The 9,444-nt window shown below is 39.9% G+C and overlaps 1 protein-coding gene across 1 annotated transcript; it reads right to left on the reverse strand.

Moving 5' to 3' along the window:
* Positions 1-7,718: 7,718 nt before the first annotated feature.
* On the reverse strand, positions 7,719-9,014 carry LOC147881897 (profilin-like). Its single transcript, XM_087401662.1, has 3 exons — positions 8,748-9,014; positions 8,095-8,232; positions 7,719-7,987 (listed from the first exon to the last, which is right to left on the reverse strand). Exons 1-3 carry the CDS (start codon positions 8,871-8,873, stop codon positions 7,853-7,855), a joined length of 399 nt encoding a protein of 132 aa, XP_087257788.1. The 5' UTR covers positions 8,874-9,014; the 3' UTR covers positions 7,719-7,852.
* Between the last annotated feature and the right edge of the window lie 430 nt (positions 9,015-9,444).

Genomic DNA, 9,444 nt, shown 5'->3' on the forward strand with positions numbered 1-9,444 from the left:
TAGTACTTAAAAAGAGTTCTAAAGTACTATTAAGTGGTCTAGAAGTACTCCTTAGTGCTTTGTAGTGCCTACAAGTACTTATGTACCACTTTATAAAACTTTTGGTCCACTTGATAGTACTTGAGCACCATTTAATAATATTGCAGAACCACTTAATACAACTTTTGGACCACTGAGAAGCACTTAAGAACCATTTATAGGTCCTTTAGGACCCCTAAGAAGTGCTTATAAACTAATCAATAGTACCTATAGAACACGTAGAAGCACTTAGGAGTACTTCTAGACCACTTAGAAGCACTAAGCAATACTTCTAGATGACCTAGTAGTACTTCTGAACTATTTAATAGTACTATGTAGAACCACTTTATACTAGTTTAGGACCACTTAATAGTACTTTTGTAGCACTTACAAGTACTTTTGTACCACTTTATAAAACTTTTGGACCACTTGACAGTACTTCTAGACCACTTAATAGTCCTTTTGTAGCACCTATAGTCCTTCTGGTTAAGGACCACTTAATAGTACTTTTGTAGCACCTACAAGTACTTTTGTACCACTTTATTAAACTTTTGAACCACTTAATAGAACTTTTGGACCACTGAGAAGCACTTAAGAACCATTTATGAGTCCTTTATGACCCCTAAGAAGTGCTTATGAATGAGTCAATAGAAACTCTGGACCACCTAGTAGTACTTTAAAACTATTTAACAGTATTGTAGAACCACTTAATACTGGTTTAGGACCGTTTAATAGTGCTTCAGGACCACTTAATAGTACTTTTGTAGCATTTACAAGTACTTTTGTACCCCTTTATAAAACTTCAAGACCACTCAATGATACTTCTGAACCATTTAATAATATTACAGAACCACTTGATAGAACTTCTAGACCTCTAAGAAGCACTTAAGAACCATTTAAAAGTCCTTTAGGACCCCTAAGAAGTGCTTATAAACTAGTCAATAGTACCTCTGCACCACATAGAAGCACTTACGAGTACTTCTGGATCACTTAGAAGCACTGAGTAGTGCTTTTGGACCACCTAGTTCCCCATTCTCTTGTAACAAACATCTTTTTTGTTGGGGGATACTCGAGTCTCCTCTTTGCAAAATTCCAAAACAAGATCTTTAACCTCCTGTGTGATGATGGTACTTATAGGTTGTTGTTTATGGCATGTTTGTAGGGGCAAGACTCCATCCTCTTGTAATTGTAGGCAAGCATTGGCTACATAAAGGTTTCTCTTATGGAGGCCCAGAGCCTTTGCTACCTTTGACAAGCTAACACGTTTATTGTTGCCACCTTCTCCATCGAAACCATTACCACTAAGTACCATCATTAGAGATGACCTCTTTAAGAAAAGTTCATCGTTTGATCGGGGCACTTTGACTAGTGTCAGAGTGTTGCGAATGTTGGGCAACACATCTCGATTACAGCCCATTTCTTCAGGTAAACATCCCTGAAACTGGGATGGAGGAGGAGTTCCAGAAATAGTTGCTTGCGAGTATCTTTGTTGAGGCCCTTCGTCTACTCGTACCAAGAGTTAGCCACAGTTACAAATCTTATTTATTTCCTTCTCATCAATGGACCTATTCTCTTCAGCACTTTGCTTCTCCTTCATTTTTTGTCGATGTTCCTTTTGCTTTGAAGCCCAATATTTCTTGATAAACTCGGTTCCTTACTGACCAAGAACAACCATGCCTCCATTTGCTTGCAATACAGCATTGTGCAAAAATTGATGTTCTCCCATTGCATGGCCATTCAAAAATTGATCTTCTACCATTGCATGACCATCCATACTTTGCAAGTTCCTTCAAACAGAAAACATGCAAGTAGATAAGTGGAGGGAAGCGCATTTTCTGTATGTGTCGTGGAGGGAGATACAAAGAATGAGGGTGATGGATTCGATTTGAGGGAGGAGGTAGAGAAGTCAACAAAGTATAGGAAGAGCAAGAAGGCGGGAAAGTTGAAGGCAGGGAAGCTAAAGGAAGCTGACGACAGAGCTAAAGAGTGGAAGGAGTCGAGGAAGCTGACGACCGAGATGAAAGAAGCACGAAAGGTGAAGGAGGTTGATATCAAACTCAAAGAGGCCGGGAAGCTTGGAAAAAAAGCTATGTTCTTGCACCACAACATGCAGTATGAGCGCGCATGCGCGCACACACACACCCATGACCGCTGCACGTGCAACGACGAAACAGAAATAACAGTTCCTCACTCTTTTTTGACTAGTACTCATTATTTTTACCACTACCCATTCTTCTTACTTGCACCTTACTACCTTCCATTCTCTCTTACTAGCATGTTAGTTTACTACTTGTTAGCACATGACAAAGAAATGTCAATGACTTGTTAGCACGACAAAGAAATGTCAATGACACTACTTTTTGAACCACCTATCCATGCTTTCACCCATATGTCGTTGAGCCTTTTTTCATGAAATTTGGTAACGATACGACGATAACCTACACAACGTTTATGGACAAAAGATAACTAAGCACATCATAAAATCAAAGGATAGAAAGGCTTGGACCAGCAATGACTGATCAAAGAGGGAAAGGTCATTTTACGGATGCCCACTGACCTTTTACAGATGCCCTATCAGTGGGGGCAGAGGGCCGTCAATGATCGTCAACTGTCCACCAACTACCTTTGAGACTCCATCAATGCTCACGACAACAAAACCAAGATCGTTCGAAGGAGTGGCAGTGCTCGAGGGAGAAAAGGTTTCCAACAGAAACTGACTGATACTTCTCTTAGGATATTGCATGGAAATGTCTCACATCTGACTATCATTGTTGTGGTATCAACATGCAGAGAAAATGGAGATGTTGCGCCATCATTTGGGTTCTTTGTAGCCTTGACTACAGCATATTCTACCTGTATGCAAGCATTGACTTTAACCATGTCCGAGAATCTTGCTATCAAAGTCTTGGAAATGACAAGTGCCATGGTTTTGCTCAGTAAGACGGTCACTCAGATTAGCGCTGAGAAGCTTCGACCAGGCCCTTGGTTAGTTTGGCAAGGCATTGATGAGCTCTACCATGTCTTCTGATGGCACAAGTAATGTTTCTCAGAGCCTTCGATACCCAAAAAAGTGCATGGAATAATTGTTGATTTCCCTATGTCCTTCTGTGTTTCTGCAAGCGTACATAATGTTCAAAAAATCTTGGCCCCAACACAAAATACTCCAAAAACAAGCAGATGTCCATAGATTTTCATGCACTATTTTGAGCTCCACAAATTAAGCTTTTCGAAATGTGTATGCACATAGAACAATTCAACTAACACCAGGAGGAATCCCAAACTACACGAGATTCTGAAAGAGCGAAAAGCGAAAACTTATTGAGTCACCTTCTCTATGCTTAGTTAGTTTTGTTTATAAGCCGTCGTGCTGTAATTTTGAAGGCTCTCTTAAACCCATAGTGCATACTATTTCTCTTGAAGCCTAATCGCTTCAGAGATGTTTTCTCAGGCATAATTGGGGAGATGCTCGGTGTCTTAGGAATGAAGACAATCTTCTCATAGTCAAATCCGTCAAATGTAGCCAAGTTGATTGTGCTTAATCTCTTGGCTTTGGCTTCAATTTTCTCTCTAGATAGCCAAGGCAATTTGAAATAAGTTTTTCAAGGAAACCTTCTTAGCAAGTCATTTGATTCGAAGTTTACACAAAGTATTTCATAGAGGTACTTTGACTTAGTTCTATGGTTTACCATCCGTAGGCTGCACTCCTTCATTTAAGGCATTGAAAGCTTGTTTTGATACAAATGGCTGACGCTTTTGTTGATCCACAGAGATCGAAGCTAGTAGCGAATCTATTCAACAACTACTAAAAAGCATGCGAACAAAAGCAAAAAGATCCGTTTCTCAGCTTTGAGATCCCCTTGGGCACACTAACAGAATCCTCAATCAGAATTCGAATCCCATTCAAACAGTTCTTAAATTTGTCGATGTCTAACAAAAATAAGAGAATATGCTCAACAGTATCCCAACAACAAAAGGCCATAGAAATTAGTGGATTCTAAGGCAATACTTTATCCCGTGTATAAGCTCAGACAGTAGTTCATTTTTTTTTCCTGGCAGAATCATATTATATATTGCAGTTCTACCTTCATCGACATTTCAGATTTCACTTGCCACTCGAAGGCCTCTTTGTTCGCACTCAGGTCGAATGTTGCTTCAAACAAAAAGAAACCAACATGTTCCTTCATACTTACAGTAACTCACCTTGTTGAAGAGAAATAGAAACCCATCAGCATGCACAACCAATAAGTCCAACACAAATGCACTAGATGAATAAGCACAGAAAGGAACGAGCATACATGACTAAAACGAAGAGAAACCGAAAAACAAGAAACTACACATCAAAGACAATGAAAATGGCAGAGTAGTTGATGTCCACTTACCAGTCTCGAAATTCTACTCACATTAACTCCGATTATAATGACCATGTTTAAAACTAAGTAAGAACTTACACATTTCCCAAAGTGAGCAAAAAATGCAACCCAAATGCTTATGCCTTGCCTCTTGCAGCACAGAAAGCTGAAGGGCTTGTTGCAAGACTCTATATGCAATAGCAAATTCTACGTCTTTTGTACTAAAATTTGGCAAAGTCTCTAAGACCTCCATTTGGGTATTCCTCTAGAAGTCAATAGGAAGCCTAACACGATCAAATATTAGAAGGTTCAATGGCCGCCAAATGCTGTTAATAACCACGACTCGAGCAAGACTCTAGACCCGCTCGCTCTGCGCATCATTGAAAGTGCCCTTGTCACCCAATGTTACAAACTTCCAACGCATTGTGGATGACAGTTGAGCTCTTTGCATCCATTTCAATACCTGCCGCTAGAGAAAACAAGCAACCACGCCCAAAAAAGGCGAAAGTGTGATTTGATTCCATACGGAAAAAAGTGGAGAGATTGGTTTCCATTTTGCTATGCGATTGCTCATTGAGTACTTTCCCACTAAGTCTCCATAGCATGAAATTGAGTTTATATGATGGAGTGGTATTCCATATTCTACTAAGATGCAATTCACAAGTCGAGTAAGAATCCAACAAGGCCCATCAAGACCAACCACAGTAGGAATATCCTACGCAACCAAGAGCGAAAAATCTTGCATCTTTAGTTGATGCAACTCCTTGTCAACTGAATTGGCCCACCCTCTAAGATTTTGGGAGCTCGTGAGCATTTTGTACTCATACACCAATTTTGAGAAAGCCCATCAACTATGCCACTCCAATGGACTTTACGAAGGGCACAAAGTGGAGAGATTGGTTTCCATTTTGCTATGCAATTGCTCATTTAGTACTTTCCCACTAAAAGTCTCCATACATGAAATTGAGTTTATATGATGGAGTGGCATTCCATATTCTACTAAATTGCAATTCCCAAGTCGAGTAAGAATCCAACAAGGCCCATCAAGACCAAGCCTGTGAGCATTTTGGACTCATACGCCAATTTTGAGTAAGCCTATCAACTATACCAGCCCAATGGACTTTACAAAGGCACAAAGTGGAGAGATTGGTTTCCATTTTGCTATGAGATTGCTCATTGAGTAGTTTCCCACTAAAAGTCTCCATAGCATGAAATTGAGTTTATATGATGGAGTGGCATTCCATATTCTACTAAATTGCAATTCCCTAGTCAAGTAAGAATCCAACAAGGCCCATCAAGACCAACCACATTAGGAATATCCTATGAAACCAAGAACGTAAAATCTTGCATCTTTAGTCGATACGACTTCTTCCAACTGAACTGACCCACCTAAGATTTTGGGAGCCCATAAGCATTTTGGACTCATACTACAATTCTAGGAAAGCCTATCAACTATGCCACTCCAATGGACTTTACAAAATCACAAAATACCCAATCCAAATCTCACAAATATTCCAATTCCAAGTAATGATGATGTGCAATCCTCAAATCAGCCGGTACTAGATAAATCAACATTGGCTATTTCAAAGCACATTCTCTTTCAATGCACAAGTCCATCCCCATTCTCTAGCTCTTTACAACATTTTGGCACGCTCCCATTTCACCCATTTCAGCCTAAGCCTTGAAAAGAGCTTTCAGCACAAGCAAGAAATGGTCCCTCCAACACATGAATGGTTGAGAATTTACATTAAGATCAAGTAGCTTGAATTGTCGTTCAATTCATGATGCTTTTTTGAGAAGACAAAGCTATGACTACTTTATCTTGGACATCCACAAGAAGCTTAGTTCATTATAGTTATCAAAATATCAACAAAGCTCCAAAGTTGTGTTACGTGATGCAATTAAAATTTCAACAAAGCTCCAAAGTTGTGTTACGTGATGCAATTGATCTTTTTGTTCTCTTCCAATAGTCTTTAAGGCAAGACAAGGCAAGGCAAGGCATTTTTTCTTTGCGCATTTTACATTCGTACGTAACATTTCACCTTTTAAAAATTTATCCAATGTATTTGGCTCACATATATCAAACAACTATTTACTTAAACTTAATTTTATACATAATATTTATGTGTCAAAGATACTTCTATGTTCATTAGGGAAGGTCGTGGCTTTCGCTACACATTCTACCAATCCAAATGCCACGTCAATTTGAAAAACACGGCCATGAAAAGTTCACTTAATCCTTCCGAGCTAGTTAATCTACGAGTTAGCTTCAATATGAAAACCCTGCAATAATATGGCGGTAAAAAATGCACCTACTTACAAGCCTTTGGATAATGAGTACTAACACAACCTTTCCTTGTAGATAGGAATTTACGTGCATGGAGTTAACTTCAATATGAAAACCTTGCAATAGAATGGTGGTAAAAAATGCATCTACTTACAAGCCTTTGGATAATGAGTTACTAACACAACCTTTCCTTGTAAGTATGAATTTACATGCATGCAAGTACATGCACACACAAACCCTAGAAGTTCAATGTCATGCACTCCATTTAATAAAACGGTAGTAAAATTGGGATCTACTTATAAGACTTTACATACAAAAGTACTAATACAACCTTTTCTTGTAAATAGAGCATTTACAAGCATGCACGTACATGCACACACAAACAAGAGAGAGAGAGAGAGAGAGAGAGAGAGAGAGTCTTATCACCCTGTAATGACATTTCTTGAACATTAAGATGAGTTTGAAAAACCAACTACGCATCTAGGGACAAGAAATGAGCTTCTAAACCAACACAAATTACCTTTAGTTTTAAAGCTATCCACATATCTCTTGTAAGGCACCATCTTTCATGCATCAACCAAAACATACTTGTGATTTACATGAGCTCAAAAAGAAGGTTGAGCTCTTGTATGAGCTAGTAGCCTAGGAAACTAATTGATCACTCATTTGAATTCTGATTGCTAAATATGAACAGGTTGTTATCGGGTCATATTCTAACCATCCGTTGAAAGTAGTCATTCTATTCATCCCTTCAAGATAGAGGAGCCATTCTATTTATGTTCGCACATACCAGGAGGGTCCCTAATCTCAAACCAGCCTCTATCAGAACACTGATGTCACTTTTGAAATTCAAAATTTTGCTGTAAGTAAGAAATCTGACAGCAACACAAGCTTTTTAACTGGTTATTAATGTTGCCAGCGTTACATTTTGTACAGTGAAGTTATTAGAAACCGTTCGATATGAACTTACAAGGAGCAAACCAACCAGATGTCTGCTACAAAAAGAAAGCAACACTCTGACAAAACTGAACACTATTGGTCTGATCCAGCAATTATTTCGAGAAGGGAAAAAATAAACTGAGAGGAAAACTCATATCATGGCCGCAAAATATCTTGAGCTGATGGAGCTCACAAAACAAAATACATGACACAAACCCTTAGCTCAAATTCACACTAAAAATAGCCTGTAAAAGTGTCTTCAGTACTGCTGGTCAATGAGGTAATCACCGAGCTTTTCCACAATTACGTTACATTCTGGAGGACTTACAGGCTCATCGTATACTCCTATAACCAAGGCCAGGTTTGTTTTCTTAATTGTGACTCCACCAGGACCCTGTTTGATACACATACCACGAAAATTACATCAGTCTAAATATCGCAAAAATGGAGAACAACCATTTTATTTAATGTAAGCTCATCAAGCATAAGAAAAGGACTCACCTTTTTCCCACGGAGCACAGCACCTGGTTCACCTTGAATCAGCATAAACTTAGTTCCCCCAAGATACAAGCCATTCTGTGCTAGAGTGCTAGTATCGTTGAAAGCATTTACAATATTAGTGATTTCCTCGGGTTTTACCTGCATCATGAAAGATCATCCTCTCATATCTAGTGGCAATGAACAAATAGACTTATTTGACCAACGTAACCGCGACTAACACCATTGAGATTGTGCAATCCAAATCATCGTCCATAAGAATCGATCAGTTCTCTCTTTTCAAACCGTTGCAGAACGAAGTTTTCAATTGAAACAAAACTCTCGTCTTCAAAAAGTGATCGATGTACTGCAACGACCTTAAGGATCTCATAAAAGCATTACCCGAACTCGATCTGCCTAGAGATGATGTATAATGAGCTACAACGACTGGATCGCTTCATTTCAAATACAGGTGAGCAAACGGATCGAGCAAACACTTTACAGAGAACTCGATCAGAGTGATATTATGGAGCTGCGAAACACCAGACCAGTTGCGAAAAACATTCCAAAAGCAAATCGGCAAGAGCACCCAGCAAATGGGCAGGGCAAGGCGAGGTGAGATCGAAGCAGAAAGGAGGAAGATCGGGCATAAAAAAAGAGCCCAAAGGGGGGGGAACCTGTGGGAAGTTGGGGCTTTGAGCCCAGATACTGCCTTCGAGGCCGACGATGGCAGCGGAGGTGAGGTAATGGCCACTGGGGAGGGGGCAGAGGAGGTGGTCATCGACATAGCTTTGCCAAGACATGGCGATGAAGGGGATGGAATCAAAGGGGGGGGGAAAGATCGATGGATTCGAGGACGAAGACTTTGGAGGTGCGAGAAGGAACGATAGATCGAACGAAGAAGAAGAAGATGATGACGATTTTCTTCACTACACACATAAAGATGCTGCTCATATAAACACTCAACCCATGTTTATTTAACTCTCTTTCATTGCCCTCTCACGTCCGCCCTTACGAACATTCTCACATTTTCTCTCTCTCAATTTTATAACATCTCCAAAATTTTAGGCAATTGAGTCATTTTTTCGCTCACACCTCTCCCAATTCTCATGAAAATCCTTCGGCCATTCGGAACCCCCAGTTTTGTGATTTGTTGAGAAAATTGTTTTCCGTGAACACTGACTGCGTCACTCCTTTCTCCTCTCTAGCCCCTGCAAGGTTGTCACACACACATACACACACAGAACGTGCACCCCCACCTTCACCTCTGTGTCAACCACAAGCCCTGCATGTTGATCCCGCTCACACAGCGTCTGTCAGCTTAACCAATGCTCGCCCCCTCCCAAATTACCGTGTTTCTTTCCTCTCTCCTTT

The sequence above is a fragment of the Dipteris shenzhenensis genome, chromosome 30, assembly GCF_047967505.1.
Source record: "Dipteris shenzhenensis isolate YYH24624 ecotype China chromosome 30, Dip_SZ_1.0, whole genome shotgun sequence".
NCBI classification, from domain to species: Eukaryota; Viridiplantae; Streptophyta; class Polypodiopsida; order Gleicheniales; family Dipteridaceae; genus Dipteris; species Dipteris shenzhenensis.

Coding starts and splice junctions, on each gene's coding strand:
- LOC147881897 (XM_087401662.1), bottom strand. CDS start 8,873: ATGTCTTGGCAAAGCTATGTCGATGACCACCTCCTCTGCCCCCTCCCC. Junction 8,233..8,747: donor AAAGCCCCAACTTCCCACAG/GTTCCCCCCCCT, acceptor TTCATGATGCAG/GTAAAACCCGAGGAAATCAC. Junction 7,988..8,094: donor CTGTGCTCCGTGGGAAAAAG/GTGAGTCCTTTT, acceptor TGTATCAAACAG/GGTCCTGGTGGAGTCACAAT.